At 48.9% G+C, this 24,009-nt stretch overlaps 1 protein-coding gene across 3 annotated transcripts; it reads left to right on the top strand.

Moving 5' to 3' along the window:
* Positions 1-487: 487 nt before the first annotated feature.
* On the top strand, positions 488-24,009 carry PPP1R10 (protein phosphatase 1 regulatory subunit 10). 3 transcript variants are annotated; one of them, XM_074971217.1, is made up of 20 exons: positions 488-515; positions 942-1,345; positions 14,789-14,906; positions 16,041-16,127; positions 16,482-16,617; positions 16,777-16,828; positions 16,934-17,011; positions 17,311-17,481; positions 17,691-17,796; positions 18,246-18,355; positions 18,624-18,724; positions 18,977-19,124; positions 19,463-19,618; positions 19,890-20,136; positions 20,650-20,725; positions 21,059-21,256; positions 21,741-21,852; positions 22,304-22,405; positions 22,748-23,260; positions 23,737-24,008. In XM_074971217.1, exons 3-20 carry the CDS (start codon positions 14,800-14,802, stop codon positions 23,844-23,846), a joined length of 2,610 nt encoding a protein of 869 aa, XP_074827318.1. In that variant the 5' UTR covers positions 488-515; positions 942-1,345; positions 14,789-14,799; the 3' UTR covers positions 23,847-24,008. The 3 variants fall into 3 exon arrangements, with proteins under 3 accessions (XP_074827318.1, XP_074827320.1, XP_074827319.1); XM_074971219.1 differs by lacking the exon at positions 21,059-21,256; XM_074971218.1 differs by lacking the exons at positions 488-515; positions 942-1,345 and having other exon boundaries at positions 14,771-14,906; positions 23,737-24,009.

The following is a 24,009-nucleotide window of genomic DNA, read 5'->3' as shown; positions in this document are numbered from 1 at the left end:
CCTGCGCACAGATAGGAGCGGAATAAAAACTGCGCCACAAGAGCAAGACAATACTGGGCGTTGGCCGCGCATGCGTACAACCTGTAGGACGACAGCTAAGGAGACTCCGCCGGCCCCACCTCCGCGCATGCGCGGTATAGAGAGTCTCGTGACACCTCCGCAAGGGTGTTGCCCGCCGGCCGAGCCCAGTCAGCCGCCTTTCCCCTTCGCGCACGCGCGCTGGGGCCCCTTCCTAACTGCGTCACAACCGTCGCCGATTTTAAAATTGATTTTCGAGCTTGGATCCCTCTCGCCCATCGAGAGGGGACCCTAGCGGTGTGTTTCGCTAGCGGTTTTAAATCGTTTCTCGAGGAGCCGGCCGTTGGGTAAGAGGGAGGAGGGGGACTGGAGAGGATGGAAGCCTTTGTTCTCGCGCCGCAGCGCGAGCTGTAGGGGGGTGGGGCTGGAGGAGGGTGGGGCCGCCTATAAAAGGCGCCACCCGCGCGGTGTTCGGCCATTCTGGGGTCTGGTTAGAGGTGAGTACTGAGCTCTTAAGAGCACCAGGCTGGGGTACAGGGTGGGGGCGCGCGGGGAGGGGTGGTGTTGGGGGCTGCTCTTAGCCCTTCTGAATGACCTTGGTGATTGATCATTTCTGCTGCTAATTAACCTCCTGGGTCTGAGGCAGGGAACTGGGGCTTTTGATTGAAACTGGGCTTCATCTGAACCATGAAATTTCCAGCAACAACCCCCCCCCCCCGAGGGGTGGTTCCCCTAAAATCCTTATTTTTTATTCTCAGATCCCCCTCAGATTTGCAAAAATTTACAACAGCCCAGATCCCAGCGTTTAAAAAAAAACCCTGAAAAATACGTTTTAGCCAAGTGGTAAAAATTTTGGGGGGAGGGGTGCCTTTTGTATCTAAAAATGCTCATTGTGGTGTTTTTTCCCTTTTTTTCTACTCCAGGTTGGTTTGGTCTTGAGACTGGCGTCGAATTTGCTACGAGAAAGAGAAAAATCCCCCCCCACTTGGTCCTTGGAAGACATAAAAAAGCAGCCACCATATTTTCGACCGTCCTTGGGAAGCCGTTCAAATTCTTTGTGACCTGAAGGAAACTGCCACTTAAACATACCAAAAGACCAAAAAAAAAATAATTAGCAACAACCTGTCCTGATCCTTTTTTTAAATCAAGCAACTTTTTGCATCTCTTTATCTCGACAAACCACCAAAAATCCCCAAAAAGTTGCTGTATTTTTTTAAAGCCATGACCAAAAACAAATCAATTATTTTTTTTCCTTAAAATACACCACTTTAATCAAACAAAAAATAACAAACCTTGAAGCGCTGTCGACGAGAAAAATTATTGGATAGTAAGTGTCGAATTTTCAACCAACTGACCAAAAAAAAAAATTCCTCCTCTGTACCAAAAAGAATTAACGCCAGGAAGAAACCAAAAATGTGTATATAATTGAGAGGAAAGTAGGCTTTGTTTCAAAATGGTTAACCCTTAAAAGTCAGGCATTTTGCAAAATATGAATGCATATTTATAAGGAGTACGACGGTCTCTTATACAAATCCATCGTCTCCACGAATATGAAGGGTTAATGAGCTCCCACACAAAAGATGGCGGTGACTGAGCCATAAAGTATCGCTTCTTTGTGTGGGAGACGAGGAAAATGAGCAATCTGTACATAAAGATTGCAGGGTAAGGCTATAAGTGGTGAGGGGCACAAGAAAGATCTATGGCATTAGCCAATGATGGGTTGGTTTAAAAAATAGTTAACCTTACAGTGATATGTCAAATCCATTTATATATTTTTAAATTCAATGTAATTGTTAGGTTTTTTGTGTGATTTTTATTTTTTTAAAACCCGGAGTACCACTTTAATAATGTATTTGCATATATATATGTAGTAGCTGGGGAAAAGGGGCAATTTTAAGAATTGGGTGGCAATCTAAAAATAAAGATTGCAAGAGATTTTTTTTAAAAAGACTTACAAAATTTGTTAAAATTCAGTAACTTGTATCTTAAAAGATCAGAATGAAATTTGATAACATTTAGACTCCAGTTATAACGAAATCTAATGTGCTTTTAAAAATGTGATTCTCGCTTTCTGTTTTCCCTTCACTACTCAAAAGATGGCGAAGCTGTTTTGTCTCCTTGTCTTTGTTTCTGGCAAGCAGCTTTTTTTTTTTCCTTTTCAGGTTGATCCCATTTTTTACCCCCCCCCCCTTTATTTTTTTGCCCCTCCCATACTTCGGACAGGGACAAATTAGCCCCCCCCCCATTGTGATGGGGAGATTCTGTAGTGAATCTTCGGCTCACGCTAACAAGAATTGGATTCCTCCCCTTGTATTTTTAATAGGTGTAGCTTTGTAGGATTGAGATTATAGGATACAAAGGGGGTGTGTGTGTGTGTATATATATCTATATGGTGGGGGCTGTATTGTGTTATGAATTCCCTCTTAATAGATACTGAAGCCTTTTTGTTTGTGTTTTTTTCCCTCCCCTCTCCCTTGTGCTTCTAAAATGGCGTCTGCCTCATTTTGTCTCTTCCTGTACAAAAGCGAGAACCCATGGGCAGGGAGGTGATGTAACCAGCTCTGAGCAAACTCCTCCCACTGACTGACTTGCGTTTGGAGGCAGGGGATGGAGAGAATGAGATGCGGGTGGGGGGAAGGAGGAGGGGAATGCACCCAGCGCGTCCCCCCCTTTCCTCTTTCTAAACTGTTCTAACCAAATTCCGCTCCTGGCTGTTTCATCTACAGGAATTCTCTAGGTACAAGTTAATATATTGAGTACAAAGTATGATCCTAAGTCCACCAGGTTTCTTTCTTTTTATAGGTTTCAACATAACCCATGAGTTTGGACCTCCGCTCTCTTACTTGTCTGTCTTATCGGGCTGTATTCATAACTTACGTTGGTTTCTATCCAGCTTCCATGCTCAGTAAAGCAGATGGTCTGCTTTGTCTCCCTTCTACTTTGGGATTTCACTGGTACCTTTTTTTAGACTTTCCGAAGGGAAGCGGGGGAGCATTCCTCTTGATCAGTTAATGTAATCTGATTTGTTATAACAGATGTGAAATGCTATCACTGGACTCCAAAGGTGCTGTACATAACCCACAAATCTGTTGTCAAGGATATTCTGGAGGTGGGAGGGGTGCGTGCATTTTCTCCAGCCACACACACCCCAAGTGTCTTGTTGGGCAGGGGAAAGGTAAAAAGTCTTGTATTCAATTAATTTGCCACATTCCACAGTGCCATAGTTCCTGTACAATGTACTAGGAAAAGAAGTGATCATTAGGAAAAAAAGGGAAGCCCTCATCAAAGGGAGGGGAACAGCCACAATTCACGGGTAAGCAAACCTTTCTGGTATTAATTACATTTCACAACCTTCATTTCTGTTCCAGACCACCTTGCTTATTTCTTTTTGATTATTCTTCCATTGTCAACTCCGCGCAGTGACATCGACTGATGCATGCAGAGGCTGTAAGGATATTTTGAGTCTTGATTTAAGAGCTTGCCAATCTGTTAAGACAACTACAAATTTAATTTTTTGAGACTTTGCATTGGAGAGATCTGGTTTTTGTTACCAGAGCCAACCCATTGGATCTGCATGAACGTCAGATAGCTTGTAACGAAGGAGAAGCTGCTTTTGTGACTGAGATCTTTTTTTAACTGCTGGATTTTTTTTCTGGACTGTTTCTAACATGAAATGGGACTTCACAAGGCAGATTTTTCAAACCCAGCAGGTTAAATACTTGCTGCAGTGTCCAGTGGTAGCATTTCATGCAATGTAAAGCAATTCAGCATTTTAGTCTCATGGGGACTGAACAATATACAGCCTGTAATGGCCTAATCCTGAAGCATTGAGCTGCAATCCCGTTGAAGTCATTAAGAGTTCTGGGTGCTGAGTTTCTCTCTTGGGATTGGGCCTTAGTCGCTGCATGTATAGTGCAGGTAGGATGAGGTAAGTTGTATGTAAGCAGCAAACTTAGCAAAGGCCTTGTAGAGATTGTGCAGACGGGTGGGTCTGCTTAAGACTGGGACCACTTGCTGTGCTGAAGTTGTGTGCACTTCTAAATTTCCAAGCGCACAGAAGATTAATGGAGGTGAAATACGCTAAATAAGGAAAATAACAAAAGATCCAGCCAGAGAGGTTGATGAAAGCAGCAATGGCTCTTGCAGCCTCTTAATAGGAATAGAAAATCTATTTAATTTTTTTGAGAAAAACATTCAACGAGAGGAAAGCTTTTCTTTTTTTTTTTTTAAAGCAAACTGTAGGAAATCCATTCAGACATTTAAATAAACCACACGCTTGATAAGCTGAGATTTGTCAGGCAAACTTTTGAAACTGGGATCTGTGTCTGTAAAAGCTTTTTCTTAAAAGCATCTGTAGACGTCATTCTAGAAGAAAATGAGATCCTCAATTTGGGAGATTTGAAGATGGGGTTAAAAATCAACTAAGTGAGGCTAAACGTGGGGTGAACACACAGTGGGGACTGTCAGTCAGGTAATAGGCCTGCTAAAACTTTCTCTTGCCAGAAGCCTAAATGATTGCCAAACTAGCTGAGTTTATTCTATACAGCCAGTGATCTTTTAAAGATAGATTAATAGAGGTCTTGCTAAAGATGGCTTTTAAAAGTATTTTAATACCACACTTTAAAAAAAAAAAAAAAAACCCAATACATGAAGTTTCTGTACCTTAGTAGATCTTGGCAGGCGTTAAGAGCACCTAATGTTTACTGAAAAAGGAGTGCGGCTTCTGTTTAACAATTCTGTTAACAGGATTTATGTTCTAGAAGTCATCTGCTCCTGCTGTCTGTCTTCCCTCACCTTCCTGAAGTTGTAATCTTATCGTCTCACTCATGTGGGTGAAGATATGAGAGGGGGTTGGAGAAGTAAGACACTGAGATGCTAAAGGGACAAAGATACTGTGCCAGAAGCTGAACCCTTTGCTGTAGCCTGGTGACCTTGACAGTCACCGGCAGATTCTCTGTCACATTTGACGCCTCAGTTATGCTGAGAGCATATGTGGACAACGTATTGTAAAGATCACTTCTGATTTGAGGTAGCTTGGCCTCTTGGTGAAACTCAGTTTAGCGTTTAGACCCCAGGGAAAATAATTGAGTTTTGAGGAAATTAGCAGGTCTTTGAATACATGGGGTTTTTTTTTCCAGATCTTTAAATGTAAAGATCTGGCTGAATGTAGTCTTGTTTTAACTCTTCTGTAAGTCACTTCAGTGACTACTTTGTCCTTCCTTTCAAAGGGAAGGGGACTACTTGTGTCTTCTAGATCCAAACAAATCCTCACTTCCTTGCCATAGGAAGGGGAGGATTGTCCTGTTAGAGCACAATGCTGGGAGTCAGGACTCCTGGTCTGTGCCTAGATTTGGAAAGAGTGTAGATAGTGCCAGAGGGTTTGGTGCTTGGGGCTCATGGGTTGTGTGTCTTTTGATGGGAGTTAGGAAAAAGGGTGGGGGTGTCTGGGAGTCTAGACTCCTGGATTCTAACCCACTGGCACTGAAATGGAGACATGAGCAGATAAAGAAAAAGCCACAGGCTCATTTTCCCCTTCCCCATCCCTGCTGGGGACTGAAGTGGGAAAAGGCTGTGAGGCTTACTTTGTTGTTACTCGAGGGCTGAGAGCCTCGGCTAGAAGGTGTTACAGAAGAGTTACTCCATCAGGATGGTTTTAATCATGATTTAATGAACAGCTGTTTTTGTAATGTTACAGTAACTGGCAGTCCTCAGTCACTCCCCGGGGTTAGGGATTAGAATACCAAGTCTTAAAAATCCTTTATGATATATATTAATAGGATTATAGGATATGAAGATGTCTGTCTTCATTGGAATAAAATCCTGATTTCTATCTCTAAACTGTAAGTACAAAACAACTCTCCCTGTGGTCTCCAGTCATATGGGATCAACTTCTCAGCTGTACTGGAACACTACTTGTGGAGGGATTTAAATCCTAATAGATCAGTAGTTGTGCTTTGCTTGTGATACGTCCTCTATCCTCTGTATCTTTCTATCCCATCCAGACCCTCAAGGCTCTCTGTGTGCCATGTCCATAGCTGTTTGTAGCCCCTTTGGATATGCTTGCTTCAGTAAATCCCATCACCCATAGCATTCAGAAATTGACCCAGCCTCTGCAGGATTCCTTTGTCTTTGGGGGCGGGAGCACACAGCTGTCCTTCTCTTAAAATGGCACAGCCATTGTAGTTTTGATGCTCTTTACATCAATACTGACTGGCTAGGTCGTGGCAGAGGATAAATATAGGTTGCTCTGAAGAGAGTCCCTGTTGTATGACCCACTGCTTAAAATCAGCTCCCTGTGTCCTCCTTGGCTTATTATTGCCCGTAGGCGCTCTCGTTAGCACTGGGAGAAAATAACTAGATCCCTTACAAAGGGGTGAACCACAATTCAAATCTAACTGGACTAAAAACTTTTCCATCTTTTTCACTCTAGGCTCCCAAGAGATGGAGTTTAAAATAAAAGGCTGAAATCATAACATCTAAAAATGCCTTTACCTGTGTTTAACTTCAGCTCAAACCCAAAGGATGTTTTGAAATCTGTCCTGGGGAAAAAGTTTGGTTACTTCCTCTATTTCTCACAAAGGAGGGAGCTAGTTCATATTTTGTTTCTATTCAATTTCACTTCTGGTTCTCTGTCCTTAAAGCTGCAATGTTTGGGTTGCAAATTGGTGGTTGTTGAATTTTGCTGAACTTGTTAATCTTGTAAATTTTAGTCTGCTTAAAAAATGTCTTTGTTCTTGTATCCTTTTAAGTGATAGTGAACCAGTTCAATGATTCATGTCCTAGGATAACTTTTTTGGCTAACAAGTGTGTACCTAATGCAGCTCTTCCCCTTACCAGCTTGACCTGTTCTGATTTTTGTCAGAAGGAAGTAATCTGTTGACTCTCATATATTGACTGTACCTTGTAAAATGATCATGCTATTTGTGTATTTACAGAAACTGCCTTTAATGTTGGGTAGAAATATGTAAGAATATTGCTTAAAAGTTCACATCACTAGAAGCGTTACTTGCACCATATAAACTGTAGGCCTGATGTTCAGACTCTGACTTCATTTGGGATCCCAGATGGTCAGGATTTCTGAACATCCATCCATATTAGGATTTGGAGATGGAAGCTGATATTTATCATGCACTCTGTTCTACAAAAAGCACAAATTGGTTTCTGCCCTGCTTCAGGACTAGTTAAGCAAATGTTGTCGATGCTTTATTGTTTAACCAGGATCAGAATTAATGCTTGGGAGACTTAAGCCACTCACAGTTGAATCGCTGCTTTTTTTGGTTAAATTCAAAGTGCAGCTCTACTCAGAGAAGCAACTCTGTAAAAGGCATTGTGTGGCCTTGTTTGTCCCTGAACTCTAGATCCTGTTTAGTCAACTGGCAAAGATGGCTTTCTGCCAGCCCTGCAAATTCAGGCTGGGATTCAGTTGTCAAGCTGGGTTCAGTTTTGTTTTCATCAGGAATAGATTGTCCGAATTAAGTTCTGCCTTCATTTAACCTGATTTCAGTAAGCTTACCCAGATGTGACTGCAGTCACACTGCAGCTCATGAGTGAGCCTAAAATAGAATGTGGCACGCTCCCTTAAAGCCTTTTTGGTTCTGTGGGGCTAACAGGGATCAAATGTGCTATTGTTAAAGTTAGCAGATCTGACTCTAATACGCACAGGAACCAGAGAAGATGCCTTTAGTCACTTTAAAGAGTAGAGCCATGCCTTAAGGCGTTTTAGACTAGATCACCCATTCCTTTCAGTGGAGGTGAACAGACATCATAGCTAAATTCTTTCCTGATCAGTTATATTGTGCTTACCTTTGATTAGCATTGTGTGCCATAAACAGCTGCAGTGCTCCACACCAGAGGTGACTGCATTTCAGGAGCTGGAGTGAAGTGACCAAGCTGTAGCTTGTTTTTCTGGGTAGCTTGCTGTCTGAGAGCAATGTTTGTCTTAAGCCTGCTCCTTCCTATGTCTGGCAGTGGAGTCTAAAGTCAAGCTTGGTTATTTCCATGGCCAACAGCAGGCCAAATTTTCTAACCAAAAATTCCTTATTTGCAGAAAGCTTAATCTATAGCTCAGTGCCCAGAACATGTGCAGATCTGAGCATTCAAATGCAGTGATTAATGTTTCTTTAAAAATAAAACACTAATGCCAGCGTATGACTAACACCATAGGATCTGTTTGGGGAGCTAGGATGAAAATGGTAAATAGGCAACCATTTTCCATTGTGTAAATTTCATATGAGGCATTTGTTCTCCATGAAGCAGGGGTATGTTGACCAGCACTCTAGCACAAGTTTTGGTTTCTCTTCAGTCACTGGCACTGAAATCAAATGCCCTTTTTGGGGAGAAATGGATGGAGACATGCTGCTTGTGATGTGAACTTCTAGGGTGCATGCAAAACAGAAACTCTGGGCAAAGTCATGAACATTTTATCTGTTTTTCTAAAGCTTTGCCAAGAGTTCCTGCTAAAACTGTTGACCTTAGACTGCAATTTCCTCAAGTTAACAATAGAAAAGCTGTTTTCCTATAAATGCAACTTAAAACTGTTCTTTAAAGTGTGTTTCTCTTCTGAAGCATGTTTCTAAAATTACATCTTGTCAAGTCACAGATAATGCCTTTCTCATCTAGCGCTTTTCATCAGTAGATCTCAAAGCGCTTCACAACCTTCATAGTCTCTAACACTTCTGGGAGGTAGAGCAGTGCTCTTATCCCCGTTTTACACATGGGGAGCGTGAGGCCTAAGGTCACACAGGAAATCTTGTGAAGTGGGGAATTGCACAGAATTGGGAACCCTAAGTTATAGTGCTATAGCACTGCACCCATGCTCTCATATTAAGATGTCTGATTGCAGAGCCAGATTTGTTGAGCTCTTGACACTGAGGACCGAATCAGACCAGCAGAATCTCTCTAATGGAGATGCACAAGCAGTAAAAAAAAAAGCTGCTGATCTGATCCTGGGTTGGGTTTGTAAGGAGCCAGATAGAAAAAAACCTTCCTACATGTGTAACCTGACACGCTTGATTTGGGATCATGGACACACACAATGCCATTTCATAGCTTTTCAGAGTGGAACGCTATTTTCTTTTTAGCTGAGCTGTCTGACACTACAGTAGTCCATGTTCAGGGTTTGTAACTTGGTCATGCTGCTTCAAGCCCCTTCCAGTTGACCGTGGGTCAAGCTGTTGGCCCAGAGAGTGGGATCAAACTAGACATGTAGTTGGCTAAAAGTGGACTTCAGTCTGAATTAGGCTTAAATGTGTAACTGAAACCTTAGATATGCTTTCTGATGTTTCAGAGGTGAACTGCAGAGGTCTTGCTCAGAGGTTCTCAAACTGGGGGTGGTGACCCCTCAGGAGGTCATGAGGTTATTACGTGCAGGTCACGAGCTGTCAGCCTCCACCCCCTGCTTCACCTCCAGCATTTATAATAGTGTTAAATGTAAAAAACTGTGTTCTTAATTTAGAATTGGGGTCACACTCAGGCCTGCTGTGTGAAAGGGGTCACCAGTACAAAAGTTTTAAGAACCGCTGCTGATGAAGGCTTGAGTTTAGGATAGGGGGTCAGTCTTTTTAGGAGACCTACAGAGCTGTTAGATAAAGGGGAAATAATTTTTAGCTGTGCTTCGGAACAGAGGTGCCATCTGGTTTGAGGCACAGGACTCCTGGGTTCTAGATTCATCTCTTGAGCAGGGAGCCTGGGAGTCAGGACTCCTGGGTTCTGTTCCTGGCTTGACTACAGACTTCCTGTGTGACCTTGGGTAGATCATATAACCTCCCTCTTTATATTTTTGCCTATAAAATGGGAATATTAATTTGGTTCCCTAAAGATACTTAAAGTGAGGGAGAAAAGTGTATCTAGTTCTTAAAATGCCGAAACTTCCGGCTTCCCTGCTGGATGAAGGGACATAAGAAGCACTATAAACAGGTTTAGACTTTCTATTCAAGCGTTAATACCTTGTCTCTCACTGTGGTACGAGTACATATTGAACATTAATTCAAATGTAAGCTGTAGGGACCAATCCTGAAGTAGGAGCCTTCCATCTGACTTCATATTTCTAACCACTGGCTTCACTCCACTTGCTTATTTACACCCCTGTCTAGGTGGATTGCCAGGAAATCTGCAGTTTGGATTTCTCTGGCACTTGGAGGGGGGGTATTTTGTCAAAGAAGGAGCTTTATGTTTACATTTTTAACAAGCCAGTTAGCTCTTAGCAAAACCTTTGCAGTTTGCCTTTTAAACAGATGTTCAAGTTATCTTTAAAGAGACTTGAGCTAAACTTGCCATTAATCTTTTTTTAAAAAGCTTTTAGTAAGTTTCCATGAGTGCTATAAATTCCAGTAAGAGCAAGCATCTCTATCTGTAGCATAGGCAACCTCAAATGTGTCAAGTTTTAGCAGTGTGCCAAAAAGTGAAATTGAATAGAAACACATCTTACTGCTTGAGCTGAGAAATATTGGAAGTAAATAGCATAAACAGTAAAGAAAAAAAGTTGTAGCTTTTTCTTTTAACAGTCTTTTGGTATTATAGTCTTGGTCAGGCAGGGGAGGGGTTGGTAATACAGGAAATTTCTTTTAAATTGTCTAGAAACTGGTGATCTAATATTTGCTCACTGTTGCCGAGGATATGGCTGCCTTATTCTTTCCTCTGGTGTCCTTTAGTCCAGTATTGCACTGATCAGAATAGTTGCGTGTGCTAATAGCTCTTGCAGCCTGTCGTCTGTGCATATAAATCTTGCGCATGTGTAGTCTTTATTAATAGAACTTAAAATCTTTGCTGGGAACCCTGAACAATGGAAGCTCCCACTCTTCTTTAATATGCCCTGTAGCGTCTGGGGGAATTCACGTGCTTGCAGACCTTCCTGCAGCCTCAAGGCAGCAAAGTGGAATCCTTATTTGTTACCTTGGTCAGTTCTGTGTATTCACCCTTATACTGCCAATGAAGCGAAGGGATCTCTTATTTGTAGATCTGTCTAGACTTGCAACTGTCTTAGGTCTGTATGATCCAGTGTCTCCTACTCTCATAATCATAGTACCCGGTCTTCCAGCATGGAGTACAATCAGGGCATCTTGCGGGATTTCCCTACTGGGATGAAGTAGCCATGGTTAAGTTCTCCTGTGTACATAACTGTGTGTTTGATCTCTTGTGTGGATGGTGACAGGTGTTGGATTGGCAGCCCTGGAGACTGAAGTCCTCTCTTCACCAGCAAAGCACGTCTGAGCCTGGCAACAGCACTGCGAGCTTTTTTCCCGCCGAAGCGCATTCACCTTGCGTGTGGAGGATACCAGCTTTGGGGGGTGAGAGGGGAATTCAGTCTCCATGGCCTGTCCCACTCTCTGCCTTTCCACTGGGGGCTGCAGGCACAGAGATTTTTCAGCATGGAAGCCTTGCAAGTGGACTGACACCCCGTACCCCCAAACTGATCCCCCCCCCAAGCTACTGAACAACCGTCAGCTGGTAACAACTTTCCATCGCTCCCAACTGTCTTGTTTTGTTCCACTAAACTCCTCTGCCCAGTAAGTGATGGTGGATCTCTGCAGTTAACTTGGAGAGAGACTTTGTTGGGGAGGAGTTCACACCAGACCTTGGAAGAGCTGGCTGTGGTTGGATATTTTTCCCCTCCTGCTCGGAGAAAGGACTTTGCTGAAAAGGCAGCGACGAGGGGATCTCTTCCTTCCATGTTGAATCCAGTCTCGATCAGCCTGCCACAGCCAACAAAGTTCTGGAACTCAGCCATGCTGCCCATCTGTGTGTGTGTGTAAATTTCCCCCTCCTCGCGCCAACCCCTCTGCTTCCCCAAGCAAAGCTGCATTGGCAGCCTTACACACAGCCCCGTTTGTTTCAGTGCTGCGTCTCGGTGTCTATGCCTCATGCAGCACGTGTGTAACTTACCAACGGGGAGTACGTTGCCTTTGTGTCACTAGCTACCATTGACACTAATCATTCCTCGCTGTACAACACGGGGACTATTTATGCATAGGCAGCTACACTATACCTTCACCCCACCCTCTGAATAAGGGTAACATACAAAGGCAGATCTGTTCTGTGTTGCTGAAGCAGACCCAGCCAGTGTGTCTCTAAGCAACGCCCCAGCCGTGGTCCTGCTTGTCCACTTTGGCTGTAGTTTAACCTGTCTTGTGTTACAAGCTTCCCAGATAGGTTAATGTGCCCTCATGCTACTGCCTACCCACCGCTCTGTACTGCAAGCGGTTTTCATTCCAAGGGCTGAGTGCAGTGTCTCCTAATGGGAACCCTGCTCATGTTCCCTGGGTTGAGTGTTAATGGGAGGCTGTTACCACTGGAGCTTTAAGGAAGGCTGGGCTGCTGCATCCTAGTCACCTGTAAACTCTGCGCTTCCTGTCTGCACCAGATCTAAAGAAAGCCGGTACTAAGGGGAAGTAGTTTCCGTGCTCTTAAGCCACTGCTCAATTAGTCATTTGTTGCTTATGCATGCTCCACTTTTAAGAGGGACAGCAATAGTGTATTCACTTTTCCCCCTCCACCCTCCCTTGCCCGGGTTGACTGACACCAAATAGCCTGACTAAGCCAGTGATTCCTGGTCTCTGCAATCCTCCAATCCCATTTACTCTTCTGTAGTGTAGGAGCCTGTGACAGAAATACCACAGTGCCTGAGACTGGGCTCTGATCCTCCCTCTGGGTGTGGGAGGACAGTCTGCCTTGCTTGCAAATTACTTTAAAGGGCCGTGGCCAAGACAATTTCTCCAGTTAGTCTCCTCAAACTGACACTTTTACCTTATTCCCAGGGTGTGGCTGTTCTTTCCCTAGGGTCTGAGACAATTTAACTAGCCTGGGCAATTTCACTTTCCCAGTCTTTCATTTCTCAGTTCTAGGCCAGGCATGCGCCACCTGGGAGAGTTGTGTGTTTATATCCGGGGTGAAGGTCTCTCTTTCCAATGAAATTAACAAAATTTATGAAAACACTTAAATGGGACAATTTTTTAAATCAAATTTTCGGTGAGAAAGCCTTGGCAATGGCCCTTTAACTCCTCAGAGTCTTATCTGAATCTCCCACTAATTGAACTGAATTTTTTGCCAGCACCAACTCACGCATTTAGGACACACTGTTTACTGTTAGGGTATCTACAATAACCCCTTTACATGCTAAGGATTCATACCATCATTGGTCTTGTTGGGTCTGAAGGACCTAAAGGAAACGGTGGTGTGATAATGTTAACATTCATGCTCAATGTCCTGGCAAACAGGATAATTTATCCATGCATGACTGACTTTGCATCATCCTGATTTTGGGAGAGAGTTATAACTTCATATCGGCCATTTGCCAGTTCCCTTTGAAGAACATTGTTTTCCCAGCATCCACCCTGAAAGATCTGGTGTTCCATACAGAGAGGGGAGCTCTGTCTCAACCTAATCCCCTCCCCTTAATAGATACACATTTTTATTCTAGTAAAGCTAAAAGCAGATGAACAATAAAGCCAAACAGATTAGTTTCAACAGAGCATGCTAGGTGAAATCTAATTGGCTTGTTTCAGGGTTCCTTCCATTTCGGGATGCTATGAAGAATTGCATGAAGGAACAAACTGGCAGAGTGTTTCCCATGGCTTTGCTTTTGTGTCCTCTGCATTTTTTTGTGGATCTGTTGAATTTTTGCTGTTTAAACATGTACCTGTAACTTGGTGCATTACATTTCCTAAAAACCAAATAAACTTTGTAATTTACAATCTGTAACTTGTGGATGTTGGAAATATTATGGAGGGAAAATTAATAAAAAAACAAACAAACACACACCAACCTGTTAATCTTTTTTAATAGCATAGGCCAAAATACTTCCTGTTGATTATTTTTTTGTCTGGGTTTTTCTTCTTCCAATCCAGTCCCCTCTATTTTAAAAAGAAAATTTATTTAGTAACAGTTTAGAAGATTTACTTCTGCAATGGCTCTTTCTAACATGAGATTCCAACACAACCCACTGCTCTGTCAGGTAGAACCTCTTTCTTTTGTATGTAGGTAATCAAATTTAGACTGATTGAAACTTACAGCTGCTGATGTATTTTTAGGCCCCATTCTCATAAACAACATTGCATCTCAAGTCAATATTAGCTTTGGTTATCTCTCTAAACCACTGAATATTACAAGGTTTAGATCGACACCTCTCTTCTGATCATGGTCTATTTGGGTATAAATTCTTTAGTGTGCAATAACTCCTCAACTAAAAATTAGTCTCAGAAAAACATCAGCATTTCCCGCTGGGGTTAGTCTAAAAAAGACAATATCAACTTGAAAACACTATTGTGTGTTTGTTTACAGTTCAATAAATGGCATCTTGCCATAAACTTGTTAGCCTCAAGGTGATTGATCGAGTGGGAACATGACTAGAAATCCCTTAGTCCTCCCTGCTCTGGATTTTCCCCAATTGCCTATCCCTTTGTCCTGTTTATTTCCTAAAGGCTTGGGGGATACTTGAAGACAGGTTGGCAAAGAAGTAAACCCTGAGTTCAGATCCATCCTCGTTAAGGCCTAAGAGATAGGTGTGTGTGTGTGTGTGCGCGCATGCATGTGTAACTGCGAGTGTGCGGTTAGGGAAAAGAATTCTAGTTTTCAAATGCTGGGAACTGATGATGTTTGCCAAGTGTGTTATGCTCTGGGTTCTCTTGACTGGTGGCAACAATAGGATAATACTTTGTACTTATAGTATCTGTACCCTTCCTGATCAGGTTTGGATTCCACTTACCAGTGCAATGATATCTGTGCGCTCTTTGCTGAGAGTAACCTTTTTTTTTTTTCCTTCCTTTTTTTGCCTCAGAACTGTCCATCATGGGCTCTGGACCAATTGATCCTCATGAGCTCCTAAAAGGATTAGATTGCTTCCTGGGGAGAGATGGAGAAGTCAAAAATACAGAAGGAGTCACCAAGATTTTCAAGTAAGTCCCCATTTTAAACGTATGGTTTGAAGAATTTTTAGCATGGCAGGACATAATGTAGCAAAATCTCAATTTCCCAGAGCAGAAGTAAACAGCTGGTGTGGTGTGAAAATGACCTATCAGAGCAAAGCTGTTTGATTGTTTTAAGTCTTTTCTCTTCGTAGTCTTATTTATTTATTAGATGCTAATCTGCTTGTATGGTGGCCGGCATTAAAGTTGTTGGGCTTTTTAAGGCAGTGTAGGGGTTTTAGTCATGCAGAGGCCAGATTCTCAGCTGGTGTGCATCAGAGTAGCTCCATTGGAGTCAATGGAGCTGCCCTGGTTTAAACCACCTGGGGGATCTGGCCCCATTGACTTCAGTGGAACCACAGCTGACTTGCACCAGTTGGGGAGTTGGCCTTGGGTTCCATCATTTTCAATGGAAGATGTGATCCAAATCTCCTAGGCTGCTTTGGAAACATCAGCCTTGCCTCTCTTGTAACTCCGTCCCCTTGTTTCAGAAATGCATCCAGTTCTCTTCTTAAATGTTATTTGATCCTGGATCTCAGTGGAAGTCCCTTCTGCAGGTTGCTTGAAGGCACTTCAGTGTATTCCAAGCACGGCTAGCATTCGTTCCCAAAGCTCTCCCACAACCGCTTTGTTCTTCAGGGTGTGGATGAGGCATTGGGTAGCTGTAACTGCCCTATGAAATATTTAACCCCCCACCCCCTCAAAAACCCTTCTCCAATTAAAAGGATGCGTGTGACGTTTGCAGAACATTTTAATCTTGGGCTAGATCCTCAACCGGAGTAAATTAGTGAGGCTCCCGAATTTAATGGGAATCCCATCCACTTCGAGCCAGCCATTGCCCCGGCTGGGGCTGGATTGGAGCCAGTGCCTGCTGGAGCAGAAAAACCTCCTTCCCATCCCCCCTCAGCCAGCCTGTCCCCCACCAACCTGGGGCCAGATTGGAGCCAGTGCACCACAGAGGGGAAAGAAGCCATACGCTGTTCCCAGATGAGTCCTGTTACTCCTTCTTCTTGGCTCCCAAGCCTACAGAGTCTGATTTTGTGGCAGTTGGTTGCCGTGTGCTCTGATCTTTCTGCACTGCATTAGCTCAGCTTCTCCCTTGCCTCTCTCCCTTCCTGCTTGCAGCTTCATGAAAGACGCCCAGAAAATGGTCAGTCGCTGCATCTACCTGAACATCCTGTTGCAGACCCGGGCGCAAGACATCCTGGCAAAGTAAGAGTCGTGGAGGGTTCCTTACAGAGAGTGGGGACTGGGGGTCGGGTTATCCCTAGCTCTGGGAGGGGAGTGGGGTCTAGTGAGTTAGAGAAGAGGGAGCTGGGAGTCAGGACTCCTGGGTTCTCTCCCCAGCTCTGCCGCTAACTGTGACCGTGGCTGGGTGTCTTTTCCTCTGAGGTGCAAAGTGGTTCTCAGGGAGGTTATGGGGTTTTAGTGACCCATCTCTGGCAGGTGCTTGGAGATCAATCCTGGGCTGTAAGGAGTAGGCAGAGACAGTTCAAAGTTTGGCTGTAGCCCATGGCGGGGGAAGGGTATGATACCAGCACTGACCTGGATCTACTCTCTTCCCAGGTTCATCCGGGTCGGGGGTTACAAACTTCTCAACACTTGGCTCACCAGCTCCAAGGCATCCAGCAATGTGCCCCTGCTGCAGCAGATCCTGCTCACGCTGCAGCACCTGCCCCTCACTGTGGATCACCTGAAGCAAGTGAGTAAAGCTGCTGGAGCTCTCCCTTCACAGTCAGTGCTGACCACGGTGGCCCAGTGTGGCGCTAGGGGGCACTGTGCTGCAGGGAACAAGGTGGGGACGCAGTCCCTTGCGGTCAATGCTGACCATAACCCTCTGTCCCTCTCTGATCTTTTCCAGAACAACACGGCGAAGCTGGTGAAGCAGCTTAGCAAGTCGAGCGAGGACGAAGGTAAGAGACCGCCCTGTTGTGTGTGTGCGCGCCATGCCTCCTCCCGTCTTCAGGAGCTTGGTGCGAGCTGCCCTGCTCTAATCTCTGTCCTCTCTCCCCTTGCAGAGCTCCGCAGACTGGCCTCCATCCTCGTCAGTGACTGGATGGGCGTCATCCGCTCCCAGAGCAGCGCGCAGCCTGCAGGTGAGTCTCACCCTTGAAACACACATAGGAGACCTTGTTTGAAATGATGGGGCCCCAGCCGTCTTAGCTCGGGCCCCACAGCCCACTAGTGGGTGCCCTCCCCGCACCATCCTGGGTCTGTCTTCTCTAGCGTGGGATCCCTGCCACTCTACTGCTCAGTGGCTCCTCCCATAATACGCTTCTCGTGTCCATCCTACCCGATGTGGGCAGACTGTGGGCTTTTCCCTGGAGCTTTGAGGGTGGAGGAGCTCTTGCGGTGGCATCTGCCTTTGGGACTTGAACCCTCCCCTTCCCTGCAGAGCGAGACAAGAAAAAGCGGAAGGAGGAGAGTAAGAGCAAAGCACCTGTCCAGGAGAAGCCTCAGGAGGCCAAGGCAGAAGCCAAGGCTGAGGAGACACCGGAGAAGAAGAGAGAGAAGCCAAAATCGCTACGCACCACAGCGCCCAGCCATGCCAAGTTCCGCTCCACTGGTGGGTACTGGGAGGGGCATCTCTCAACTCCTAGGGGGAGTAGGCCTGATCGAGGGCAGCAAGCTAAGAGGCCTCAAGTGGGATTCTGTATGGCTGGGTGACCGATCCCAGCTTAAAAAGCCTTTGGGATCCTTGCAGATGAGGTACTATGAAAATGTGGGCTTATCCCGTTGCTGTACTCTGCTAACCTGAGTTCTGCTTTGCCGTAGGGTTGGAATTGGAGACTCCCTCACTGGTTCCTCTAAAGAAGAACCCCAACGCTGTAGTGGTGTCTGAAAAATACAACCTGAAGCCGATGCCAATAAAGAGACAGAGGTAGGTCTGAGCGTCCCGCTCTGCTCTAGGGAAAGCATCCAGACTTTACGCCTGTAACTTCCTCTGTCTGCCTCACCTTTCCACTCTGTTCCTCAGTCCTGAGAAGCACTCTGTGTAGAACTGGGAGGCAGGACTCCTGGGTTCTATCCCTGGCTCTTGGGAGGGGAGTGGGGTCTAGTGGTTGGAGCAGGGGTCTGGGAGGCAAGACTGAGTGCTGAGGGGATTTGCCCGAGACCCTGTTTGTGGTACAGGCCCAGCATTGGTATCCTTCCCCAAGCCGCCCCTTCAGCCCCCTGCAAAGCAGCTCTAGGGTTGTGCTGTGCTTCCTATGCTCTTCTTCACACCAGATCACCATGTGATCTGGGCTTGCCCGCTCCTTGCTCAGGGCAGCATCTGACCCCTTTCCTGGGTCGTGGCCTCAGTACCATGTCTGCTTTTCCCTCTCACAGCACGTCTGCCCCCTCTGGAGACAACCCACCAGTAGAGAAGAAATACAAGCCTCTGAACACCACCCCCAACAGCACCAAGGAAATCAAAGTCAAGATCATTCCTGCGCAACGTGAGTACATTGAGTCCCCGGTAGTCAGGATGCCTGGGTTTGGTCATCATCATCGGGAGGGGAGTGGGGTCTAGCTGGAGTAGCGGTGTTGCAGAGGTGGGGCTGAGAGTCCGGACTCCTGGGTTCTATCCCTTGGCTCTGGGAGGGGAGGGGAGTGGGGTGTAGCATAGGGGAGGGGCAGGATAACACGTGAAGTTGCTGGTGCTTGGAGCATTCAGTTTCCGTAACCTGTTTCATTCCCCCCCCCCCCCCCCCCGCCTCTCTGCAGCAATGGAGGGCTTGGGCTTCCTGGATGCCCTTAACTCTGCCCCTATCCCAGGGATCAAGATCAAAAAGAAAAAGAAAGTCTTGTCTCCTACTGCAGCCAAGGTACAAACACTTCTGGGTGGGGAATGGGGGATGGTGGGTTAGAATGGGGGGTGCTGAGAGGCAGGACCCCTGGGTTCCATCCCCAGCTTGGGGGTGGGGCGGGAGGTCTGGTGGGTTAGAGCAGGGGGCTGGGAGGCAGCACCCCTGGGTTCTGACGTCAACAGTGAGAAGGGCGTGGGGTCTGGTGCAGGAGCTGGGAGTCACTGGTTCACTTCCCATTACGCTGATCCCACATTTCTCTCTGCGTCCCAGTCGAGCCCGTTTGAAGGGAAGCCAGCCCCAGAAGCGAGCACTGCTAAACCATCCTCGCCAGAACCCGCTACTGCATCCGAGCCGATGGAGGTGGATCGGCCCGGCACTCCTGTGCCGGCAGTAGAGGTCCCAGAGCTGATGGAGACAGGTAAGGATGGGGAAAGCGTTGGAGCCAACGGGTTCTGTTGTGCTAACCCCGGGTGGGTGGTAGGTGTCAGCCCAACATCCTGGCTGTGTTGGATCAGACCTGATGTTTCCACCCAGGAGGCTGTAAAACCCCATATTGCACATGGCCAGGTGTGCCATGCCAGCTGGGATACAGCTGCCTTGGCGGAGGGGGCAGCCCCTGTGTCAGCTCAGCTGTGGGGCTGGCAGGGCTGTCTTCATTGGGGGTCCTGGGTTGGGCTCAGGAGGCATTGGCGCCAGCTGGTAGATCCAGGCTCCGTGGGTGTGTTTGTTTGATTGCTCTGTGTCCCGTCCCTGCAGCCTCGTCCGAGCAGAACTCTGACGCCAAGCCACCCGAGAGTGCAGCTGACTCCACTCAACTTACCAAGAAGGGCAAGAAGAAGAAGACAGTGAGCTGGCCTGAAGAGAGCAAGCTGCGGGAGTACTTCTACTTTGAGCTGGATGAGACTGAGCGAGGTGAATACTGGGGAGGGGGCCTTTCCCTCTAGGGGGCACCGGCTCCAATCCGGCACTTGGGGTATGGGACATGGGGCCTTTCCCTCTAGGGGGTGCCAGCTTTGCTCCAGCACCAGGAGACTACCTGGCTTCTGCGGGTGGGAAAAGGGATACAAGGCCTTTGAACTCGTATTATGGAGTGGGGTGTCTCACCCTTCCTATCGGCTGTACGGCAGTGGCCTGTCTGTCCCCAGACTAAACCCCTCCCCATTTCTTCTCCTCCCCCTGGCAGTCAACGTGAACAAGATCAAGGACTTTGGTGAGGCAGCCAAGCGGGAGATGCTGAAGGATCGGGAGGCCTTTGAGACAGCGCGCCGGCTCAGCCACGACGCCATGGAAGAGAAGGTGCCCTGGGTTTACCCCAAGCTCATCGACCTGCCTAACCCCCTGGTGCAGCCAGGCAATGGCAGCCGCGAGAAGTTCACCCAGGCCGAGAGGGAGAAGGGCATCCTGCAGGAGATCTTCCTGTCCAAGGAGAGGTGGGTGTGGTCCTGGGGGGCAGTGCGAGGGGTTGGAAGGATACTGGGGTCGAGGCCGGGGCACCATTTTCCATTTGCGCAGTGTAGGCTCTTTGTCCCCCTCTAATGGCTGCACCATGCAACAGCCAGTGTATCAAATTTAGGGCCACCCACCTGAATTCAGCATGGCTCTGTTCCTCTCTAGCGGCATATGAACCAGCTGCTGCCTCTGAGCCTGTCGACTTGGTTGTTTGACTCAGGGAGCACAGACCCTGCTTTCAGCTCCAGAGGTCCCAGCAGATGACCTCACCTGGGGCCTCTCTTGGTTGCTGGGCATCAGGATCCCCCTCTGACCCTGCTATCTTTGCTTCCCATGGCTGGTGGATGCTGGGTGGGTGTAGACCTGGCTGTGAGGCCATGCTGGAGCTAAGGGGCGGGGGAGGGGCATCAGGCTGTGCTGACAGCCCCATCAGTGGTGGGCTACGACCACATGTCTCGGTGCTGAGATCTGATGGGCATCTCTCCTCTCCGCAGCGTTCCAGACAGTCCCCACGAACCCGACCCGGAGTCCTATGAACCCCTGCCGCCCAAACTCATCCCGCTCGACGAGGTACGTCTGGCCCAGGGTTCTCTACCCTGCTTTGGAGGACAGAAGGAGGGGACCTGTTGGGTTAGAGCAGGGGGATTGGTAGTCAGGACTCCTGGGTTCGCTCCTCACTGTGGAAGGGGTCTAGGGGTTAGAGCAGGGGGTTCATTTCCCAGTTCACTGGGGGCCCTCCCCCGCTCTGTGTCTGTCTCCCCTGTATAAACAGGGACGGGCTAGAGAAGGGCAAAAGCCCAGGAACCCGAGTGCCCAGCCATGACCCCCAGCCCCTAAGGCTGGGGCGTCGTCCTCGCCCTCAGCCCGTCCTGACTCCAGTGTCTCCTCTGTCCCCTCTCTCAGGAATGCACCATGGACGAGGCCGCCTACCAGGAAGGACTCGACCCGGCCGCCGCCTCGCAGTCTCCCGATGGAGCCGGGGCCTCCAAGCTGCCCCCAGTGCTGGCCAACCTGATGGGGAGCATGGGGGCCGGCAAGAGCCCTCAGGGCCCCAACCCCAGCTCCTCCATGAACGTGCAGGAGATCCTCACCTCCATCATGGTAATTGGAGCTGCTGTGTAGTTTGACTGACCCTACAGGCTTCCCGTAGTGGGAGGGTCCAGCACCAAAAGGGTAAACTATGAGCCGTTCTATGGGTGGGGCCTCACTGGCCCATCTACCCCCAGAGCGGACCATTGCTTCCCCCCCGCCACCCCACCACTGCTGGAGTGGACCATTGGCCTGGTCTCCCTGCCTCCAGCTTGGTTGAAGTTCCAGCGTTTTAGGGGGGAAGGGGAAACTCAGAAAATGCACCAGCTGAGCAATAGTTGGGGTGGGGGGATGTGTGAGGGGGTGGGACTCTTTCCTGTCACCGCCTTCTCCCAAAGCAGTTGGCTCAAGCCAGCCCCTGGCCCCAGCTAGAGGGTTAATGGACTAGCACAGCGCCCTAGAGTTAGAGGTCAGAGAGAGCTGAAGGGGTGTAGTGTGTGTGGGGGAGGAGGGACACTGTCTAACCCTGCTCCTCCTCTCTCCCTTCCCTGCACAGGGCGGGCCCAACAACCACAAGACAGAGGAGCTAATGAAGCAGCCGGATTACTCGGACAAGATCAAACACTTGCTTGGCAACCTCCAGACGCAGCCCCCGGGGCCCTCAGGAGGTAAGAGACCTGTGGGGGGGCACTGACCTTGTTCCCACCTCCCTCTTCTAGGAGAAAATTCTGTCCTGCCGGTCGCCTTCTGGCTTCTGTTTCTCTGCCTTCTGTCTGTCTCGACGGGGCATCTGGGCCTTGTAAACCATCCGCTCCTACAGCTCTAGGGGCTTTGGCAGGCAGGTAATCGGAAGGACCTGACCTTGGTTGATTCAAATGGCTGGTGCCAGGGGAGAGCTGGTGCACCCAGCATCCCGATGACATCGTAGGGGTGCGAGTGCATGTCTGTGTGATTTCCCTTGCTCTGGGGGCTCCAGGAGAGGTGGCCTTGTAAACATGTCCTGGGTTAGGATCGGAGGTTGCCTGTGAAGGGGTGGGAAGTGAATCCCCCCCACCCCTTCCCACTTCCCATTGTAACCCCACTGGCTGTATTTGACCCCTCTGATCTCTTGTCTTCCAGTGCCCCACGGGCTGCTGGGCCCAGGGCCCCTCGCCAATGGATTCCCACCTGGACCAAAGAACATGCAGCATTTCCCTCCTGGGGGGCCAGGACCCATGCCTGGTAAGCAGGGAGCTACCATCTTCTGGGGGTGGGGGGACACGAGTGTCAGACCATCAGCTGGAGTGTGCCTGAGTCAGTAGGGAGTGCTGACCCCAGTGCGGTGCTAGGGGGCGCTGTACTGTAAGGAGTGGGGTAGAGGCTCAGTAGGGGACACTGCCCTGGCACTCAGTGCTGGTGCCAATGCCCCAGTGTGGTACTAGGGGCCGCTGTGCTGCAGAATGGGGGGGCTCAGTAAGGGGTGCTGTGTGGCATGGAGCAGGGTGGGGGTTCAGCAGGAAGTGTCTTTCTGCCCTGGGTGCTGAGACGGGGGGTCTCTAACCTTTGTGCCTCTCTCTCCCCTAGGTCCCCACGGTGGCCCTGGGGGTCCCAACATGCCCCCAGGTCCTGGCATGCCTGGCGGGCCCAGGATGATGGGCCCTCCACCTCCCCAGCGAGGCGAGTTCTGGGATCCCCCTGATGGCGGCATGCGGGGAAACCCCCACGGGGGTATGCGAGGGGGTGGCCCCGGCCCGGGGCCTGGCCCAGGCCCTTTCCACCGGGGACGAGGCGGGGAGCCCCCCTTCCGGGGACGAGGAGGAGGTGGGCGCAGCGGCGGCCCCCCCAATGGCAGAGGCGGGCCCCCTAACAACGGCATGGGTGGAGGAGGCGGCCACGGCGGCGGCGGCCATGGTGGAGGCCACGGAGGCCATGGTGGAGGCCACGGCAGGGGCCACGGCGGCCATGGTGGGGGCCACGGAGGCGGCGGCCATGGTGGGGGCCACGGAGGCGGCGGTCATGGCGGTGGCCACGGAGGAGATCACGGCAGAGGCCACCCAGGGGATCACGGCCGGGGTCATGGTGGAGGCCACGGAGGAGGTAATTGCAGGGGGCTTGGCTTGCCCTCTAGGGGGAGCAGAGGGCCGTGGCTTTGGAATGGCCCTGCCCCTTTGTGGGAGGGGCCTGTGAGTGCCCCCTCCCCTCCCCCGTTTTTATCCAGCAGGTGGCGAGGGCCGATGGGGGAGACCCAGCATGCATTGCACCCATTCGATCCTGTGGGCCCCGCTCCTTGGGGGCGGGGCCCAGAGTGGCAGAGACCCCCTATGGGCCTGTGAGAACAAGGGAGACAGTTTCAGCTGCAGCATTGCATGCTGGGAGCTGTAGTCTGCTCCTGGTGGCACAGGTAGAGCATTTCATGCTGGGAGCTGTAGTCTGTGCTCCTGGCAGCCTGGGTTAGGGTGGAGTGTTGCATGCTGGGAGCTGTAGTCTCTCCCCCATCCTCTGCCCTGCTCTGCCACCCCTCTGGCCGTGCCCCGCTGCCGTGGCTGACCTGCGCCCCGTTTTCTCTCACGCAGACATGTCGAGCCGCCCCGTGTGTCGCCACTTCATGTTGAAAGGCAGCTGCAGGTACGAGAACAACTGTGCCTTCTACCATCCCGGAGTGAACGGGCCGCCCCTGCCGTAGCGCCCGGGGCCCTCCCTCCACCCTGCCGACGCCCCGTGAAACCGCCCAACACAGCTGCCCCCACTTCACGGACTCTGGGGTGCCCGCTGTCGGACTTGGGCTCTGAATCCACCACTTATGGCTTCTGTGAGGCCTTGTAACGCTCGGGGGGGAGGAGCAACAC

Source organism: Natator depressus, chromosome 14, assembly GCF_965152275.1.
Source record: "Natator depressus isolate rNatDep1 chromosome 14, rNatDep2.hap1, whole genome shotgun sequence".
NCBI classification, from domain to species: domain Eukaryota; kingdom Metazoa; phylum Chordata; order Testudines; family Cheloniidae; genus Natator; species Natator depressus.
The sequence above is the reverse complement of the archived record's forward strand: the minus strand, read 5'-3'. Positions and strand labels throughout refer to the sequence as shown.

Excerpts from the sequence above, each read along its gene's own strand:
- PPP1R10 (XM_074971218.1), top strand. The coding sequence starts at position 14,800 with ATGGGCTCTGGACCAATTGATCCTCATGAGCTCCTAAAAGGATTAGAT. Across the intron at positions 21,257-21,740 it reads AGATCCTCACCTCCATCATG|GGCGGGCCCAACAACCACAA; the intron begins GTAATTGGAGCT and ends TTCCCTGCACAG. Across the intron at positions 21,853-22,303 it reads GCCCCCGGGGCCCTCAGGAG|TGCCCCACGGGCTGCTGGGC; the intron begins GTAAGAGACCTG and ends CTTGTCTTCCAG.